The 20,534-nt window shown below is 51.9% G+C and overlaps 2 protein-coding genes across 2 annotated transcripts in view; one reads left to right on the top strand and one right to left on the bottom strand.

The window, feature by feature from the left end:
* IQANK1 (IQ motif and ankyrin repeat containing 1) overlaps positions 1–4,624 on the bottom strand; it is a 31,906-nt gene extending 27,282 nt beyond the window's left edge. The window contains exons 1-2 of the mRNA XM_088149276.1: positions 4,528–4,624; positions 1,230–1,310 (exon numbers count right to left, since the gene is read on the bottom strand). Coding sequence (XP_088005402.1) covers positions 1,230–1,310; positions 4,528–4,624 — 178 coding nt within the window. The remainder of the gene's footprint in view (positions 1–1,229; positions 1,311–4,527) is intronic.
* A 7,109-nt stretch (positions 4,625–11,733) lies between these two features.
* Positions 11,734–20,534, top strand: part of SACK1H (scaffolding CK1 anchoring protein H) — a 29,915-nt gene continuing 21,114 nt past the window's right edge. Inside the window, exon 1 of the mRNA XM_088148703.1 lies at positions 11,734–12,466. The gene's annotated coding sequence lies outside the window, so the exon portion shown is untranslated. The remainder of the gene's footprint in view (positions 12,467–20,534) is intronic.

Raw genomic sequence — 20,534 nt, 5'->3', positions numbered from 1 at the left:
GTGAATCACACAAGAACCCTGAATTAGCCCTCTGCTCCCCGCTGCTCTGAGGTTCTTCCCACACTCTTCACTGTGACTCCCACAATGGGGACTTTCTCTTGCAAAGGGTGGAAAGGATACCAATGGAGCATCTTCTACCTTCAGTGGAAAGCTGGCTGCACACAGGGTGCTTACTGGGAGATCTGGCTCCCTGTCACAGCTGCACTGGCCCAGCTGCCTCTTTTGGCCTGATCACCACACACACTTGTAGAGGAGGGATTGGGGTTGGACTTTGTTGCCCCAGAGGGCAAGACCAGAACCACTGAAAACACAGGGAATTTAATTCAGGTTAGCTACTAAGAAGCATTTTCTGATTGTAAGAGCCTCATGAAGTAGCATGTTATCCTGCAGCAGAGGTCTTCAAACAGAGGCTGAGTAACCATGCCTCAATGGATCCTGCACTGAGCAGGGGACTAGATGGCCTCTTAGGTCCCTCCCAATGTTAGGATTCAATGATTCTATGAAAAGCATTTGAGGCATTATTTCTGGTCCACCTGATTCCAAAAGGATCCTGTTTCCCTCCCAGAAATTGCATTTGCCCACATCAACTTATTCTTCTCCATCCTCCCATCCAATCTCGCCCGAAAAGCTCTTTAATAATATTTCTCCCCATAGTGTCTGTGCAACAATGGTACTGGCCAGGAATGGTACTCCCGATTTCATAGGTATAAGCCTGCCTAGTTTCACGATATTTGAAGTTCTCTTTCAGTCCCTCTCCCCCCAGGTCTATCAACTGGTATTTCTGTCAAGCCATCCACCCCGCCTTAAGCAGCTAGAGAAGATGACAAGACCCATCTTAATCTAGCATTCAGTTTCTCAGAGGCCAACCAAATATCTTTGGAGTCTCATAAGCAGGAGATGGAAAGAGTGCAGAGAAGAGCAACAAAGGGGGTGAGGGTTTTGGAGACTAAATCCCATGAAAGAACTGGGTAGAAGAGATGGCTAAGGGGAGACATGATAGCAGTCTTCCAATACCTGAAGCACTGTCACAGGGAAGAAGATGTGGGTTTACTCTCTAAAGCTCCTGAGGGTAGGGTTAGGGTAGGGTAACCTGCCTCCTGGAGGTTTTCTAGCCAAGGTTGGAGAGTTGCTTGTCTGGGATAGCCTGAGGATTTCTTCCCTGGGCAGGGGGTTGAATGTCTTTTCCCATCTAAAGAACTCTAGTGCAGGTGCCAGCAAGACCCACCTACCTGTGGGATGGCTGCTGCGGGACTCCTGGAGTTTGAAAGTGTTGTCTGGTGGGGCTGCATCTTTCCCATCTGCCTGGTGGCCTGAAGAGGTCACTGGGGGAGAGAAAGTTCAAATTAAAGAAATATAAAACGATCTGGCTCAAACCGGACATTTGTGGGCTCAAACCGACAATTCTCAAAGTTATGGGCCCCAGTTTCTGGAACAGGGTGACCTGAAGGGCCAAGTGAGTGGACAGACCTTTGATCTAACTGCCAATAAAGCCCCTGCAAAATCCCACCCAAGGGCTAAAGGGCACTGAGTGGAGGACACTTTGGGGGTTTTATAGGTCTACCTCTGTGCAACAGTTCTCAAACCTGTCACATCTCCAAAACCTTTCAAAGTCCACTCTCTTGCTTGATTTGCAGACTGTGGTCATATTGTAAGAGTCCTAATGATACAAAGCTTGGTGAAAGAAAGGATATGTCTGGGGATCAAGTCAGCTGGTCCTGGAAGAAAACTCCGTGTGTGTTTATCCAAGAAACGGAGGGAAGTTCAAGGAAAGCAGAAAGCAGAGGGGAAATACCCACTTCTCGTTTATTTATTTAGTTATTTATTTATTTATTTATTTAACATAAATTTATATGGCCATCCATGTCACTAAATGCAACTTTAGGCTGCTAACAAAAATAAAAAGAATGCAATAAATAAGGAGAAACACAAAACCAAACCAAACCAAACCACCACCGTCATTAAATGGCCACCAAGGAAACCATGGTGCTCATAGTGCCAATATGGGCTCAACCAATCTCCTGACTCCCGAGCCCAGGAAAACAGCCAGAAAGTAAGACTTTTCCAAAAGGCCAGCGGGACTGGGGCCAACCTTGCAAAGGGCAGGTGCCACAACAGAAAAGACAAACTTCCTGTCCCACTAGATGGCATCCCCCAGTTGATAAGACCCGGAGCTCACCCTTCCTGCCTGGGCTGATGGGATGGGAAGAAGTAACTGGAGAGAGACAGTCCCTCACATGCCCTGGCCTCCTCCATACAGAACTATGTAGGTAACCACCAGCACCTTGAATTGTACTAGGAAGCTAAGTGGAAGCCAGCGCAGCTTGCAAAGCAAAGATATAACATGGGCATCTCAAGATATGTCCACAATTGCTTGCGCCACCACATTCTGGACCGATTCAGCTTCCAGATATTCTTCAAGCGCAGTCCTGTGTTCCTGAACAGGGAGGCTCTGGGGAGAAAGGGCTGCTTCCAGAGCTGGGAGGCAAGGGGACTTTGGGCTGTTTAAAAAAAAATGAAGATTTCAGCCTGCTGAATCCCAGGGTGTGATGTGGATTTGAGATTCCGTTTAAAGCGCTTTCCTCACCATTCAATGACTTCAGAGATATTATTTAATACAATTTATTTCATGTATATCCCATCTTTCCTTTTCTTCTGGATGTATTAGATGGCACATAAATGAAACTGAACAAGAAACAGTATCAACGATGTTTTATACCAATTTTATACCAACATTTTATACCAATTTTCTCTAGGTATAATATTCAGAAAAAAGGTAATGTTCTTCTTCCACTGAAGTTCCCAGTGTTGCATCTCTATTACTGCATTCAAATTTAATCATGCAGTTTTTGACTTATTAGGTTCTGAACTGTATTTCACCAGCAATTTAGAGATAATGTTCTGAATTTTCTGTTATAAGATTTTCAAATTCAACCAGGTCTCTCAATATTCCCCCTTGGTTCTGCAACTCTTTTAGTACTATACTACTATCTGAAAATATCGAAACCAATCAGGTAAACCAGACCGTTGTGAAGTAAGAGCCTCAAAAGACTTTATCTTTATTTTATGGTTTTAAATCAGTTCTTAACAGCTTTATTTGTTCTCATCGTTTTATTTGTATTCTGTTCATGGGTTTTTGTAGTTGTTTTAGTTATGTGAGCCACCCAGAGTCACAAATGTAAGATGGGCAGCCATACCAAATAAATAAATAAGCAAACAAACAGTCTTATTAAAAATTAAATCTTGCAGTCTAAACAACTGATTAACTCCACTGAGTGGATTCCTTAAGTGCTTCCCTCTTTATAGAAATAAGCATTTAATACTGAAGCAAGGGGAGAGCAATCTGGGTTTAAAGCAGCCTCAGCAAAGGACATTTTAAAGCTTTGTGAGAAGAAAGCAAAGAGGGCCTCAGGGGGGTTCCATCGTGTGGACCACCATTCAGGATGCGTGCCCCTGGGCCCTCATGCTCTCAACCCCATCAGGTGGGACCTGGAGCAATCCACCGGTGGGGTGGGGGTGCTGGTCTGGTCAGGAGGCATGGTCCAGTGAAAAAGTACATGGTGCTAAGCCATGGGGGGCTTCAAAGGAAAGCTGGCCAGAAGCCGTTTGGCAACACAGTGACCTCAGCTGAATTTTTTTACTGCCACACGGACTGGCAAGTGAAAGAGGGCCCTGGAAATCTTTGGGGTGTGACTGCCAGACCCTTAATTTGTTTCTTCCGAGCTCAAGGTGGCGGGGAAGGAAAGGCCTGGAAGGTGTTCCAGATGCAGGGAGACCTTTGGTAAGCCAATGAGGGAGCAGCAGGGAGGCTCTCGGCCCACTGAATGATGCCTCTTTGTTTGGGAATGACTGAGGGCCAAGAATTTTTGACCACAGACCACTGCTCCGGCTTGCAAATTCCACCTGGGCCCACCTGTGCCAGTGATAAGACGATGACTTGTTTTTAGACCAGGTTGAAAAAAAGGAAAACAAGTCCGCAGTCTTGCTGCATAACTCCTTGTAAAGCAGATACTTTCAGTTAACTTCGCTCAAAGCCTCACCTCAGATACTGAGACAAAGGCCATCTTCAGGTCAAGGGTTCTTCCCCCAAGAGGTATCCTCTAACTAAGACACATTTCAGCCAAACGGTGCAGCATAAGGCACAGATCCAAAATGGACTTGCTACTTGGCAGCACCCTATCTTGGACTGGCTGATCAGCCGATTCCCCTGGCACAGAACTTTCCAATATCACTGGGGCCAGTGGGCTGCTTCTGCCTTTGCCCCTGCTGCCCTCACTGAGCGCAGGGTCCACTGGCTCCCCCAACTCCAAGTTTCTGTTACCAAAGCTGAGGTGAAAGTTGTGTTTGAGGGATGGGCCTCACTTCCCCTTTCTTAGCCCCCTCTTGCCATTCTATCTTCCCCTCAGGTACTCCAGCAAGACCCTTCTAGAGCTCTTTGCCCTCCCTTGAGGCCTACTGGCTGCCCCCTTGCTCGGGCACTCGGCCTGTTCCCTGCCCAGCCTGCCTCCCCAAGCCCGACTTCTCTGCTACCTGGCTTCCCAGGGGCTGCTCCGGACGGCTTCCCAGGAGAAGTCGGCTTCGCTCCTTTTCTCACCGGACTCCTTCCTGCAGCTCTCTTGGAACTCATGCTGCTGAGCTAAGAATGGAAGTGGACAGGGGCGTGGGGAGGGGGGGCACACACAGAGAGATCCATTGCCTTTAGAACATGCCATCTACTGACTGGGGTTACAGGCTGCTCCAATCGGTAACTGCAGTGTATACCCCAACATCCATCTATTGATTTAGAAACATAAAATAAAAATAAATTACACTGAGCTCTGGGAGGAATTTTTGTTACTGACAGCCCCTGACTGGGTGGAGCCACTGGGACTAGGAGGGGGCGGGTTCAGGCCCCAGGCCGCCTTCAGCCCTGGAAGCTCACGGCAGCATCCTTCTTTCCCCACTCCATCAACCTCAAAGGGTTGTTGGGAAGGTAATTAGGCATGCAGCCTTGAGCACCTGGAAGAACGGGCGGGGCGGGGGGGGGACAGGCATCTTTACACCCTCAGCTCTTCCAGTCTGATTATCTACGACTTCCTTTCGATCTCCCAACCTGCTGGCCTTCTCTGAACTGGTTCCGTCTGGAACTGAACTGGACACTGCACTTGCGAAGGCATCTGGCCGAAGGAGAGCAAAGTGGGCGGTACTTGGAGGACACGCGACGTTGCCTTTTGGGCAGCCTCCTCACGCTGCTGGCTGACACTCAAGGGGCAATCGGCTACCCATCCCAGACGCTCTAATCCACGACCCGCGTCGTTCCAATTTTATTTCGCTCTGCCTTCCGCGGCTGGCTATTTTCCCACCCCAGCTTCCCAACTTTCCCACCCTCTGCCAATCCCAGAGGCGAGCAGCGCCCCCTCCGACCGCGAAGCAGCGGGCCGCGTCCCCGGGGCGCCTCTCTCCCGTCCGGGCGGTCGTTGAGAAGGAACCGCGGAAGGCCACCCGGCGTGCCTGGCTGGGCTGGCATCCTCGCGCTCTCCCGCGGCCGAGCCCCCCGTCGGACGCCGCGGCTGAAGAGAGCGGGGGCTCCGCTCTTCCCACCTGGAGACGCGGCCGCCGCGGGAGCTCCGGACGGAAAGGGAGCGATCCGGGAGCCGCCCTGGCGGCCCGGCTCTCCCTCTCGCGTGCGGCCGTCGCCCGGCAACCAGCGCGACGGAGCGCGCCCCCGAGCTGCCGCGCGCGCCCTCCCGCGCCGGCGGGGCTGAGCGCGCCCTCGGCAGGTTCCGCGGGATCCGCGCGCGGGTTGGCGGCGGCATCCTCGGCGGCGCCCCCAGTCAGAGAGGGGCGAGTGGGCGCTCTTGGCTCAACCCTCAACGGCTCAGGTCCTAAGAAGGCTCGGCGGAGAAGCCCGCTGGGACGGAAGGGCAAAAGCGGCGGCGGGCCAGTCGGCCCGAGCTCGAAGCCGCCCGACAGCGGCGGGTCCTCTCACTCTGCCTGGTTCCTCCTTCCCCCCACTTGGGAAAGGCAGTCGAGCCCTCCGGGGACAACCAGCACCCGCTGGGGCCCTTCTTCCACGGAGGCCGCCCATTTCTGAACTGGAAAACCAGGCATTTAGCAGGCAGAGGAAGAGGAGGAGGAGGAGGATTTCCCTAGGGGTCACTGTGGCAAGCAGGCTGAGCCCATCCCCAGACCCTGGCCAGGAAAGAGGGGCACAGGACACTGCCAAAGGGCTGGGCCATCCATGGGGTTCAGCGGGATGACGTTCCAGTCCAGCGTGGCCTGGGCTCCAAGACCACCCCCCCCAACAAAGGTGATAAAGGGCTTTGGAGGTCCTCCTTTCCCTTTCCTCAACTTCCCATGAGGCAGGAACCCAGGAAAGAATTCTAGAATTGGAGGGTACCTGAGAGATCAGTCCAGCCTCCTGCTCAGTGCAGGATCAACTGGAGCATATCTGACAGACGACCATCCAGCCTGTTTCAAACCTCCAGCCAAGGAGGCTGCACCATACTACGTAGCAGCCTTCTCCATCTGCCGGACAGCTCACGCAGTCAGGAAATCCCTCTAGATGTCAGGATCGGCCTTCCTTGCAGCTTCAACCTCCTGGTTCTGGTCCTGCCCTCTGGGGCAATAGAGAAGGCGTCCATTCCCTTTTCTGTCATATTTTCTATAGGCCAAAGGTTCCTCATAAGGCTTTGTTTACCATCTTGGTAGCCCCTCCCCCATACTTGTACCAGTGTGTCCCTGAACTGGATACAATACGGTGGATGGGACCTGAAGTAGAAGGGGACATTTACGTCTTAGTGTTTGGATCACAGCTCCTTGTGCTTAGTGACTTAGTGGGTCACAACATGAGCCTGAGTGTGATGCAGCTGCAAAAAACAAAAAAATAAAAAACAGGCAAATGTCATCCGGGGATGCCACAGCAGAAGTAGAGCGCCAAGCTCAAGAGAAGACATTGTTCCTCTCTGTTTGCCTTTGGCTGGACCACAGCTAGAATATTGTGTCCAGTTCTGGGCACCACATCTTAGGAAGGACATTGACAAACTAGAGCATGTCCAGAGGAGAGCAATCAAGATGATAAGGGACTTGGAAAGAAAAATGAGGAAGAGTTGGAGGTGCTGCGTATACTTAGCCTGGAGAAGAGAAAACTCTGGGGAGGTGTGATAATTCTCCTCAAGTACCTGAAGATCTGTTACCTGGAAGATGGGGCAGAATTGTTTGAAACTGTTCCAGAAGGCTGAATAAACAGCTGTGGGTTTAAATGACAAAGAAGAAGATTTCAGTTTGACTTCAGAATCTCCTTAGTAGAGTTGAGAAATGCAACAGGCTGCCTCATGAGATGGTGGAATCTGTGTCGTGGGAGGTCTTGAAACAGAGCCTGCTGGGGATGCTGTAGAAGACTCCTGTTCTGAGCAGGGGATTGGACTACGGCCCCTTCCAACCCCTACAAGACAAGGACAATAAACGTGCAGCCCATTTTTCTCTGTCTGTGTGCCAGAAAGACCTCCCCCCACAAACTGAACTGTGAACCCTTCGTCTGGAGGATGGGAAAGTGCTTCCGGGACAGGGTCCCTCTCTTGCCCAAGGAGCAGCCTTGCAAGACCAAGTCTATATGTTGGCACTTTGCTCAACCTGAAAGCACGAGGTTATTGGTCAGGCGATTCAAACCCTCGTCTGAGCAGATCCTTGGGGCTGGCTGGGCCATGGAGCAGCCTCCCTGTGGAGATCAGGCTGGCTCCCTCTTTGCTGATCTTTCACAAACTGTTAGAGACTGAGCTTTTTTGGATGGCCTTCCTCTGATTTGACTTGCTGTTGCCATCTTTGTGAGCCCGAGAGTCATTTTCAGCTATGGAGGCACACAAAATATTTACTCAAGGGAAAGTAGCGGGAACAGCCTGAAAGGAGAGGATGAGGATTAAATGTATTGGGAGAGCCATGAGGGTGCATTGGTTCTAGTCCACAAACTTCACCAAGCCTCTCCTTGGGGCAAAGCTGAGCCCACCCTCCTCTCCCTGATGTCCTGCCCATCTCTTGTAGCTGCTTAGTAGTTACTGCTACCATCTCTGTCTTTCGTGGGGTTGTCGGAGAAACGCATCTTCCAAGAAGTTAGGTGGTGGCAGAGGAACAAAGGCATCCCCCCCAACACTGGTGTATGACAAAAGACACCCACCCCCATGCTTACTTGGAAAAAGATGAAAGAATTTAACTCTATGGCCTCCTCACTCCACTCTCTGGGTCATTAGGTTGGTAGTACAAAGTATAGTTTAAAGTCACCTTAATGAAAAAAGAGAACATCAAACTCCTTTTTTAACTTTAGGTAGTTCCAGGCAAAGTGAAAAGTACACAGTTGTTCCAAATCACAAACAGCAATTCACCAAAGGATCTCCCGTAGAAGACTCTCAAAACACTTGGATGTAAAGAGGCACCCCAAGGCACACCCTGAGGATCAGAAACAAGGAATTCACCTGAAACAGAGAGGGAACAGAAGAACTGCAGAACGATACCAGCTAAACATTCCCAAGTAAAGACTCACGGAAGTGGCTGTGACCTGTACTGGTTTTTGGTCTTCCCAGCTCCTCCCAGAGGCTGACCCAAGGTCATCAAGCCTGCTGGTCCTCCCATGGCAACTCCATGCTGCCTTCCCCCCAGCATTCTGCCTCCGGCCTTTTCAAATAGAAAAACGTTTCTTGGAGGTCTGGGGAGGGGCTGGGGGAGTGGGCCGGAGCATCTCCTTCTCGGGAAGGTGCTGCTTGAGCCTCCGGCGTACAGGGTCTGTCTGAGTTTGCAGCCCACAGCCCCGGAAATGGTCAAGTCAGTGACTGTGGGGGAGTCCTTGCTGGCCCCTCCCGCGCCCTCTGAGCCCCGCAGGGTGCCCTGGCGAAAAGGATCTGGGGCAAGTGGTGGTGGGGAAGTAGTGGACAGCGCAAAGCTCAGGACAGGCCGTCCTTCTGGTGGAGGCGGCATGGCTCGTGAGCTGGCAGGGGAGAGTTAGGTGCCTATAGGAGGAGATAACGGAAACGTGCTGGAGTAGAGAGAACGGAACCAAGAAGTGGGAGTGGCAGCAACTCAGTGTTGACCTGAATAGATACGAATTTTTCTCAGACTTGCTAGTCATATTAGGCCCTTCAGCTTCCTTGGTGTTATTGGCCTTTCATGAGAACCTTTAATTACAACAAATCTAATAAAGTTAGCTGCAGCTATGTACTATGATATGTTTGTTATGTTCATTTTTTAATCAGGTTATTTAACTGAAGAATCTGTTTTGTTTTCAGCCTACAGAATCATGGCTAATTACATATTATATAATATACATATTATATAGACTACAATAACTAACAGAGGCTAATAGAGGTTATCAATTGTTACAAGTCCCCTGGGCTGGGATGGAAGGAGGCCTGCTTTGATGTTAAACCAAGACTGCAAATCTTCATTCTCTGTAGCTAGCTGAGATTAATTAATTTGAATTCCTCAGTGCAAAACTGACACGTCCTTTAAGAAACTTAAACTTTACGGACTGTCTGATATCAATGACGTGCTGATACACATCTTCGTGGGAAAAGTTTTCCCTTAACCCACCCATCTGCCAATAATCTTATGGACCCATTTCAGTCAGGCTTTTATGCAGGGTGCTCCAGAGAGTTCACGACTGGTTCGAGGCCAAGTCAAACCATCCATTGACAGCAGTGATACCCTTAGATCTGTGGGCGCATTTGACGACTTTGTTACTGTTACAGCTGAGTTCCCTCTGTGCTGCGTATACACGCATCAGTGGTTCCACCTGGGACATTCTTGGCTCCATTTCTCAGTCTATCCCATTGTCAGCGGGACCCCCTTATTCTTTGTTTTGTACAATTGTTCCCAGCTCAGTTACCACAACTGTGCTGATGGTTCTCAAATGAATTCTTCGGTCTGCACCCTGGATGCCACGGTGTGGGCGTTTCTTTCCAACAGTCTTAAACTGAACATGGGTCAGACGATGATCACTGCAGTCCACCCTGACCACCTTATCTTTCCCCTTCCTGTTTTGCACTTTTGTTTTAATGGCTGCCAGCTGTGGGTCTCTACAGTCATGGGGATCTTGGGAGTCCAAACTGACGACCTGGCCTTTGAAGCCATTCATCAAAAAAACGTTTAGAACATGCAATTTTCATTTAACGTATGCTCATAGAACCCGATGGCTCCTTGCTGTTGAGGCTGCCGAGCAGTTGGTTCGTGCTGTGGTTGTTGTTTCACCCTTGGATTCTTGTAGCAGCCTCTGGGCTGGATTCTCCAAGGCATCACTTTGCTCCTTGATTCGAATCCACAATTCATCCTATTCTGGACCTTGTTTTGCCCCAGCCTCTTTTTATGCCCATAAATTACACTGATCGGGAATTCAGGAAAGATGCTCAGATAAATAGATGCAGTCAGCACGTTGTTCTTGAGTGGGGAAAGTGGTCTGGAGAGGCACTTGGGTGCAACATCAGGCTAAAGCAAACACCGAAGCCTTGTTTGTGGCTCAGTGTCATGTGAACAGAGATGCCCTTTGGGTTTTGGGGAGAGGTCGTACTGCCTTCTTTACGGATGATCTTTGAGGAATCTGGAGAACCGGAGGAGGAGACGTGTGTAGCGTTGGCGTAAATCGGATTTCAGGATCTCTTTCTTTTATCTTCTGGGCCTAGTTTCACTTACTTTCCACTTCTTACTCTTCTTCTGCGCTTTGGATAATGTTGTTTACCCCCGATGGAAGGGTGTAATGGGTCTCTGACAAAGTCCCCGTCACACTGAAAAGCAAGCTGGGTCAATGCGGGCTAGGATGCCCTGCTTGGTAGCAGTCTGGCAACAGCTTAAGTGCAGATTGGGTAGCATGGCATACAGTGGTACAGAATTGGCCCGAAAATTGGCCGTGGAGAGTGTGCTTGGGTGCTCAGTGCTGCAAGGACTGGGGAGGTGACCCTTCCAGGTCTGGGTCAATTACTTTGATGAAGAGGCAGAGGGAATATTGGGTTTCCTGCCCAAACTGCATCCAATTATTGTTGCCACAATACAAAAAAGAGGCTGAAGAACTGGAAAGGGTGCAGAGAAGAGAGATGAAGATGGCGAGGGGCCTGGAGGCTAAATCCCCTGAAGGGCAGTTAAAGGAACTTGGTCATGTTCAGCCTAGAGAGCCGCAGGGAGACATGGCAGCAGCCTTTCAAGACTTGAGGGGCTGTCACAGGGAAGAGGTGTGGAGGAAAAGTCAAGAGCCAACAGGTGCCAGGTGGTTTCACAGAAGGAGGTCTAGGAGATGAGGAGGACTTTCCTGACGGGAGGGCTCTTCAGCGGTGCAGCAGCCTGCCTCCTGGAAAGGTGGGAGCTCCATTGCTGGAGGTCTTCAAGCAAGGGTTGGCAGCCGCCTGTCTGGAGTGCTCTGAAGACTCCCGCCCTGGGCAGGGGGCTGGACGAGACGGTCCCTCCCAACCGGAGGACTCCAGGCTTCGGTTCACAGATCCGGCCTCTGCTTCCCAATGAAACGAGCCACCTTGTAGCGGGGTAACTAGGCACACCGAGGGCCGCCGCTGCCCTTTCGCTCCGGATGAGAAACGCGAAAGCTCCAGGCGGGCAGGTGAGTCGCGCAGGGCCGGCCGGCCGGCCGGCCTTCCCACGCGGGGCCTCTCGGCGGCCGAGCACATTCAGGTGCGACAGGAAGGCGAAGGGGAGGAGTCGCCGCCGGGCACCCGCCCAGAGCTCCAGCTCGGCCTTGCCGCTGCCCCGCCTCTGCCCCGGGCAGGACCCGCGGAAGCCGCCCTACTCCCAGCTCCGGGCGGCCGAGCGCCGCAAGTGCAGCTGCCCCTTGCGGAGGCGCCTCCCGCAACAGGCAGCGGGCCGCCCGAGCGCAGGTCCTGGCAGGAGCCGCCGGCCGCGGAGCCTGGGGCTCGCAGAGCAGCGAGCGGCCGCTCGGCCGGCCTCTCCCCGCCCGCCTTCGAGTCCTTGCCGGCGGCGCCAAGGCACCGGGGCGCCCGTCTTCCGCGACGCCGGGGGCGGCGGGGGAAGCGCGACCGGCCGCCCGGCCGCCCCTGCCGGGCTGCGCGGAGCCCTCTCCGGCTCCGCGCCGGGGCCAGGAGCCCTTCCCGCTGCCGTTGCAGTTTCGCGGCCGCGAGGCTCCGGAGACGCTCCCGTGGGCCGGGCGAGGCGCAGGAGGCGGAGGCGCGCTAGGAATGTGCAGAGCGAGCGGGAGCGCCTTCTGGCTTTCTCCCCGCCGCCGTCGCCGCCGGCCGACTTCGCTGCCAGAGTTCGCTCCGCTTCCCCTCCGCTGCCCTGGGTGGAGCTTCGCGCTCGCTCCGAGGTGAATCAGGCGCCGGGAGCGCCGTGGGTGGGAGCTAGCCGAGCGCCGGCCAGCCACAGAGCCTCTGAGCGCGGCAGCGGCAGCAGCGCCAGCGCCAGCAGCAGCAGCAGTAGCAGCGGCCAGCCCGCCAGCCCACCGCCTGCCCAAGGGGAGCAGCCGCCGGCCGGTCCCGAGACACCTCGCAAGGTAAGGCGTGCGCCGCCGCCGCCGCCGCCTTCGGAGGGCTGGGTCGGGCGGCCGCCGGGGGAGCGGGGAGAGGCCGGCCCAGGTCTAGGGCAGGTCGGCCACGGGGAGAGGCGGCGGGCCGGTCCTCGCCCGCGGAGGGCCAAGGCTTGAGCGCGGTGGGCCGGTCCCCTTCCTCGCGCGACAGAGATCCCCCGCGCGTGCGACCCCGACTGGGGCCGGTGGCGGGGCTGAAACTTCCGGGAAGAGCGACGCCTTGCGGCGCTCGGAAGCGAGCGGGGCTGGGGAGGGGGCCGGGCTGGGCCGGGCCGGGCGGCTGGGAGCCGGCGGCGTGGTCGAGCAGGGCCCGGGAAAGGGTCGAAGGGCAGCGTCTCTCTCAGGCACAGGGGCCTCGTGAACCAAGCGGGGCCGTGGGAGAGCGCCGCAGGGAGCCGGCGTGCCCGTCTGGTCGGGGAGAGAGGAGGGCATTACCCTGGTGTGGCCTGAGCTGCCCAGGCAGGAGCGGGTGGGCAGCCCCAGGGGAGCTGCTGCTGCTGCTACTGCTGCTTCTCCCCTCCCCTCCCCTGGCGCCAGCCATTGCGTACCCACACCTTCCCCAGCACTCGCTGTGCCAGCGCCCAGGGGCGTGCTGGGGCAGGCAAGCAGCCGAAGGCAGCCCTACAGTGCCGCGTGAACCAAAGCCAGGCCTGCCAAGGGGTGCGTGGTGCCACTCTGGGCTTGGGCTCAGCCCCTGCCCCGTGTGCAGAGGCTGTCTGAAATGTCCCAGAGGTGACTTGTAGGGACCTCTCCTGGAGAAGAGGTCAAAACAGTGGGGCTGCCCCCAGAAATCCCTGCTGCTGAAGGAAGCCAGCCATGGCGCTGCCACACGAGATGTGCTTGGATCCCATCCACAGGCCCTGGGCTGGGATGCTTCTGGAGCCAGAAAGAGGCTTTCTGCCAGCGCGAGCCCTGAAATTCAGAGTCAGCTCCAGCACCGGAGTTATCATGCCTCGGAGTTATCATGCCTCGTGGAATCCCTGATTTGGGTGTGTGCGTGCTGCCGCGGAGAGGGGAGAGACACCTAGAGAGAGGTGGTTTTCTAGGGGGAGAAGTGGAGGGTTCCGACCCTCGGGCTGGACGCTTCTCCCATTTCTCTCGGCCCCACTGCCAAGGCCCCGGGCTTCAGGAGACGTGGCAGGCCGGGGCCGGAGAGAGACCTCCTTCTTCCGTACCAGGCTGAGGCTGGGGAAGTTCTCTGCACAAGCCGTCCTAACTCCTGAACGGAGCACGTGTGAGGTCTGGGGAGCCCCGGCAAGGATCTGGGTGCGCTCGCTCCTGCGGGCTCCGTGGATCTCGGCAGCTGCAGGAAGGTTCTAAGGCAACTCTTGGTGCTGCTCCACAGGCGCCTTCCTCAAGCCCACCGCCCTCGAGTCCTCCTCCCTGCTCGCCTCTGGTGCCGGAGCACAGCCAGGGGCCTGCAAGGGAGGCAGCTTCTCTGTCGGCTCCTTCCACGGAGCTGGGTGTGGCTGAAGCAGCCCAACCAGTTCGGCAAGGTGAGAGAGGCAGGCTGGGAACCAGCAGGGCTGCCGATGTGGTAGCAGAAGCAGGCAGGGACAGGCCCTGCCAGGGCGGGCGGGCTGGAGCAGGAAGGCAGCGCGTGCACTCGAGGGCCAAGGCCTGGGCAAGGCCAGCGCTGCAAGCAGTGGAAGCCATCTGCGTCCTCCTCGCCTGCCTCTCTGTAGGGCTGGGATGGGCGGCAGGAGGCGGCTGTCACGGGTGGCATCCTGGATGAGAGCGGCTGCCCGATGGTGCCGGTTCGCCATGCCGGCTGCTGTGACCTGGCGTTTCCTGGAAAGGAAGTCTCCTTTCTGCTGTGGCACCGTTGCTTCACTCCCAGCTACTTTCCTGAAGCAGGCAAGGGCAGCCCAGCTAGGGCCTTGTTTTCAAGCTGAGGTCGGAGGCGGGGCAGGAGAAACCACGAGAAGAGTCAGATCCTCCAGACGACCCTTCATATATAGACACCCCCCCCCACAGAGACAGACGTTATAAGCTTAGGTTTTTAAAACTAATAAATGTTGGTAGAAAAGCTTACTGAATAAATGTTTAATTGTAATTTTTAGTTCTGCATTTTACCAAGTTAATGATCTACTCAGTTCCCTGGGAGGAAATGTAAACGATCCTGTGGCCGATTGCCCATTCCCTCTGAGCAGCCTGGCAGCTGGGGCATCTCTGGAAGGGTCGGCCGGTCGTGATTGTTAATGGCTTTGGCGCTGTGCAGACCGTCCAAGTGCAGTAAAGAGGGCGGGCCCAGGACGGTTGGTCTCCGCTTGGCAGAAGGTATGGGGAGGCTGCAGCGGGTGATGTTGGCGAGGGGCTCCGTCTTGCAGGGGCTGAATCTTGAATCCTGAGTCTGGTGCTGTGGTTGTGTTCAAGAGCACCCTCAGCCATGGAGGCTCATGGGGTGACTTTGGCCACTCACTGTTTTATAGAATTGTTGTTATGGGAGACACCAGACACCGCTTTGAGCTCCTAAGGACAGCCAAGATATAAATCTAGTGGAGGAGGAGGAGGAGGAGGAGGAGGAGGAGGAGGAGGAGGAGGATGGTTTTGGCTTGCTTATGGCGTACTAGGCATGTTTACAACTAGCTAGCATCTCCAAAAATAAACAACCAATGGGGTAATTCTGATAGTTGATAAAAGTGAAGGGGGGGCGGCTAGCTGTAATTACCAAATCCAGTGGAAAGCAATTAATGAAATGCGTAGTCATGGTGTTGCTCTGCCAGGAGCTCATGTTAATTCTGGGTGCTCAGTTTGTGGAGGATCCAGGACCTGGTTCTTGAAGGATGTTAGGGAACATGGAGTGCTGAGAGAACAGCTCTGGGAATGAGGTAGGATTTCACTTCAAAGGAGGTCAAATAAAGAGCAGACGTTTCTTTGCCTTGTATGACAACAAGAAGAGGCAGTTACAGTTGAACTTGCAGGCAGAAGGGAAGGAAGTGGGGAGGAAGGCATTTTAGTTGCGTTCTTATCCCTCTCAAGGTTTTCCCAATTCGTTGCAATTTGGGGGCTCAGCTGGAGCATCCAGTGAAGCCAAGTGTGAAAGATTCAGGATGGTCCAAGCAGGAGATGGTGTCTTCCTACCACACATAGTCATCAACTTGGGTGACTCCAAGGGAAGGAGAGAAATTTAGGGAGGACGAGGCGCTCCAAGCTGCTCTTTGCTCCCATGGTCCCTTCTGCTCCTGCTTATTCCTGGGTAGGGTTAATGAGATGGAGGGAGTGTCTTAAATCATTTTGCTGTTGTGGCTAAAAATCCAAGATGTCACAACCCCAATATTAACTTTGGAAGGAGGTGTTCATCAACAGCAATTGTTTCCCTAACACATCAGCCTTTGTTGATACAGAATATTTTAGAATTTAGAACTTTATGTCCCTGTTTCTTTGTGCCATTTTTTCAGGAAGTCTGTCAGGCCTGTTTTTGATGTAGCACCAACTAAAGCAGGTGGTAGGAGAAATTGCTCAAGGTATTGTTGGCATATTTCAAACCACCCTCCAAGGGCCAGGACCTTTAGGCAAAGATGCAGCACCTCTAAAATTCAGCTCCCAGTGACTACTGTGCAGTTTTCTAGGGAACATTGCAGAAGTGGTTTTCCATGGGCGACTTCTGGGATCAGTTTTGACTTCCAGCTTAACCAAGAGCCCTGGGATTCCCAGGTTGTCACCCATCCAAATACTAACCAGGTCTGCCTCTGCTTTGCTTTCCAAAGCAGCCAAGTTTGGTTAAGTGTTGCCAAGCACCTAGAACCATCACTGGTTGCTCTCCTGTAAGACTGCCCATGAGGAAGCAAGGCTGCTTCTTATCCGTCCTCTCACAAGCCATCAGGAGAAAACATTTGCTTGTGAGATGGTTGGACACAGTACACTGGGCCTGTGTAGGACACCAGAGATTCACCTTTGAGAACGAGGTGCAAAGTGTGGCTTTCTGATGGGTGGCAGAACATGTAGACGTGCTGAACTGGTCCAGAAAGGTTGGTGCATGTGAGGGTGTGGCTCTTGGGTCTCTTAACTGCTACTCCACACTCCTTTTTGGCTAACCATGTGTCCATTTTTGCAGTGGCACATGCCAGTTTCTCACCAGTCATAGATCTTTACTTAGAACTTGATCAGGTAGAGAAGTGGAATTACTCCCCTCTGAAGAAGAGGAAGAGGAGGAGGAGGAGGAGGAGGAAGAAACAACAACAACAACAAATGGGTGAGCATTGCAAAACTGCGATGTCAGAGCAAGTTTCCTCCAAAACAGTTTTGCAGGAGAAAAAGTGCTGATAATACCTGAAATCTTCCTCCAGAGGTAAATTATTGGTACTCTGCTATAGATTAAAATTGTGGTGTGAGTAAGTATGTAAAAAGAACACAAGATAACAAGTATGCTACGAGGAAAGGAGAAGGACTGCTTATATATTTGACTTCTATCCCATCTTTCTACCCAGAAGGCACTCAGGATTGCTAATAATAAAGAACCAGTTGAGGCATGATAAAAAAATTGATGTGACAATTAATTCAAACTAAGAAGACCTGACTGAAGAGGAAGGTCTTGCCTCCTATCCTATCGGCAGAAAGAGAAGAGCTAAGCACATCTCCTGATTTGGGAGCAATGCAGGAGAAGGCCCTCTCCCACGTGCCCTGCCAATGAGGGCGTCTTGAAGAGAGTCTCCCCGCTGACCTTCATGTGGGTCAGGTTTCAGATGAGATGGGCAGTTGAGCCTTACGCTGTTGAAGGCTTCCAAGCTGAAAACCAACAACTCAAATTGTGCTTGGAATACAACTAGCAAACATTGTAGATCTTTCCATGCAGGAGTTATTGACCTGCAGGTAAGCAATGAGTTGATCAAGGTTACTGATGACGCTCAAATATTCAGGGTGATAAAAATCAAAAGAAACTGTGAAGAGCTCCAGAAGGATTTCTTTTTGCACTAGCTAAATGGTCAAGCAGTAGCAAACATAGTTCAGATTAAGTAAGTGTGAAATGATGCGCCCCTAACCACACCCATATGCTGATGGGGCCTGAGCTGCCTGTAGTGGACCACAAAGAAAATCATGGAGTCTTAAGTGGAGGGCTTGGTGAAGATGGTAACTTAATGTGTGACAGCTGTGGAAAAGACACATTCCGTGTGAGGGATCTTCTAAGAAAGTGACTGAAAATAAAATGCCAACAGTGTAATGCCCGTATACAGATTATGGTATCTTTGCATCAGGAATACTGTGCGCAGTTTTGATTACCACATTTGTAAAACCGTATACTAGTGCTGGAAAAATGGCAGAAAGGGAGTCCAAAAGTCCAAGAAGGAACTAGAATGTTTGGGACTCTCTAGCTTGGAAGAAAGGTGAGTTAAGGGGAACATGATTGAAGCACCGGTCTGGAGAAAGTGGGCAGAGAGATTTTGTCCTTCTCTCAAGATCCTAGGGTAGAGTTAGGAGGAGATTTAGGACATTCAGAAGAAGGCTCTTCTCTACACAACATAGGATTAACCTGTGGAATGAATGTCCACAAGACACCACGGCTGCTAACTGCAGCGGGGGTTGGGCAGCACTGATGTAGAACGTCCATTGGCCATCCTCACAATCACTGTAATAAACACCTCAGGGATGAAAAACGAAGCAAGGCTGTAGAGCCACATCCCAGCATAAAGGAAAAGCCAGGTCTTCTCCTGGTGTTGAAAGGCAGATCAGGCCAGCCTGGTTTCTACAGATCTGAAACTCTTGTGGGGGCAGGGGAAAGGGGGTGCTGTTTCAATACAGCCAAAAAATAAAAAAAACAACTTTCCCATGCTTTTTGGACTCCTCAGAAAATGTACAAACAGCTGATTGCCAACTCCAGTCAGCTGGAAAGGTAATGTGGAGGGGAGAGTCCTTGCCTGTACGATCTGGGCTTCTTCATTTATCATGGAGCTGAGTTTGGCAAAGGATACTAAGCACAGCTAAGTCATAATACGATAGGGAGGGCCATTGTGTCCAGCACAGGAGTTTACGTTGAGGCGTCCCAGACGGATGGCCGTCTAGCCTCTGCTGGAACACATCTGTCTCCCAGGTCATCGCTTCCTGGCGGGACGGCTCGTACGCTTAGGGAGCGCTGCCTTCCTGGGGCTTCATCCCGTTATTCCCCGTCCTGCCCTCTGGAGTGAGAGAGGTTGGGCCTTGAGCTCCTCTCAGGTGCTTTGGAGGAGCGTTGGATCGCCCTTCGGTCCACTTTTCTCAAGCCTCCGCCTTCCCAGCGCCTTCGCTTCCCCCTCCTGGGACTTGCCTCTGTCCCCAATCACTTTGGTTGTCCTGCTTGGAGCCTCTTCTGCCTTCTCTGGACCCCAGATCTGGGTGCAATGCCCAAAGGGGTGTGTGACTAAAGCAGGATAGTGGCTTCCTCTCTGATTTGGAAATTACATCGATGCTGCCTAAAATGGCATTTTCCTTTTCTGCGGCCTCCTTACGCTGCCGGCTTGTACTCAGTTTGCAATCAACTACTATTCTAAGATCGTTCTCACAAATTCCATTTCCAAACTTGGGATCTCTCCACCCCCAGCTAATTTTTGTTTTCTTTCACAATCATTTTTAATGTTACTTCTGTCTTCTAGAGTAGTAGGTATTGAAGCCAATTTTGTATCATTTGTAAATTTGGTAAGCATTCTTTAATACCTCTTTATACAAGTAATTAATAAAAATATTGAAAAATAGAGGAGCCAGGTCTGATCCTGATGGCACCAGATACTTCTCTCCAAATTGATGAGAAATTGGTGAATGCTCTTCAAGTATGATTTTTGAGCCAGCTATATATATCCCTCCGTGTCATGCCATCCAATGTAAAGTTAATATCTGACTAATCAGCATATCATAGAGTCCGTTGACAAATGCTTTGCCGAAGTTATATGATGTTTGCAGCATTCCCACAATCCATTAAGGAAGCTACCCGCTCAAAGGATTTTTTTCTTCAGACTTTAACGTCTTGCCCTCTGTGATTGATACTGGAGGGAAGGTATAACAGTACCCCTTTTGCACAGTAACCCCCCTGTCCTTTCTATAGCAACTTGGGCCCTGCCCCCATGACTCTGCTTGCTAACGGGAGTTCTACCGGTTCTGAGGATTATTTCATTGGCTTTTTATTTTCAGGCTGGAGTACGGTATTTCCAGGAGAGTAGCAACATTTTTTTCTGCTGCCATTGTTTTGCGAAGGATAACATGCTCCTAATTTTAGGACTTCACAAACATACAAACTTTTCCATGCTATTTTATGTTTTTACATCTTCTGTTACATCTCATTTGTCACTGAATACACACACACACACACACACACACACAGAGTTGTTATTATCACCCAAAACATGCACTGGACCAGTGTGGTAGATTATAGTCCTTCAATGAAGAGGCCTTTATTGGAGATGTACACACGCACACATGCACACGCGTGTACTCACTTATTAGTTTAGTAACTCAGTACGTTAGTCTTTCAGGATTTTATTTGCAAAGTAGTTTGATAATTTAGATGATGAGGTTAGAGTGCTTAAGGTTAACGTTCCTCAGTCAAGTCAGGGACTATAGTAGAGATAATGTAGCTCAGTTTCAGAAAGCACGCTAGTTCATATGGGCTAAATGGCATCTCTGTTCGCTGGACCCACAGTTGGCTTGAAAAATGCAGTCAGAGCCTCATCAAAGTGAGGCGGGTATGAGCTGTGTGTGCTGAAGGTCCCCCCTTCAGGTCCTGGGCCTTGGACTCTTCAGTCTTTTCCTGATTCCTGACTTGTATGAAGAAAGGGAAGATTTTAGATTAAAAAAAATTTTTTTTAAATCCCAGCTTTATTATTTTTTTACAAATAATTCAAGGTGGCAAGCATACCTAATACTCCTCCTCCTATTTTCCCCACAACAACAACCCTGTGAGGTGAGTTGGGCTGAGAGAGAGGGACTGACCTGAAGTCACCCAGCCGGCTGTCATGCCTGAGGCAGGACTAGAACTCACCATCTCCCGCTTTCTAGCCTGGGGCCTTCACCAACAGACCAAACTATAAAGAACAGTTCATTAAACCTGCATCTGACACAAACTGGGTTG

This window comes from Python bivittatus, unplaced genomic scaffold, assembly GCF_059951505.1.
Source record: "Python bivittatus isolate LINGU-HERP-01145 unplaced genomic scaffold, Pbiv_v1 ctg000590_np1212, whole genome shotgun sequence".
NCBI classification, from domain to species: Eukaryota; Metazoa; Chordata; class Lepidosauria; order Squamata; family Pythonidae; genus Python; species Python bivittatus.
Note: the sequence above shows the minus strand (reverse complement) of the source record. Positions and strands in the feature narration are given on the sequence as shown.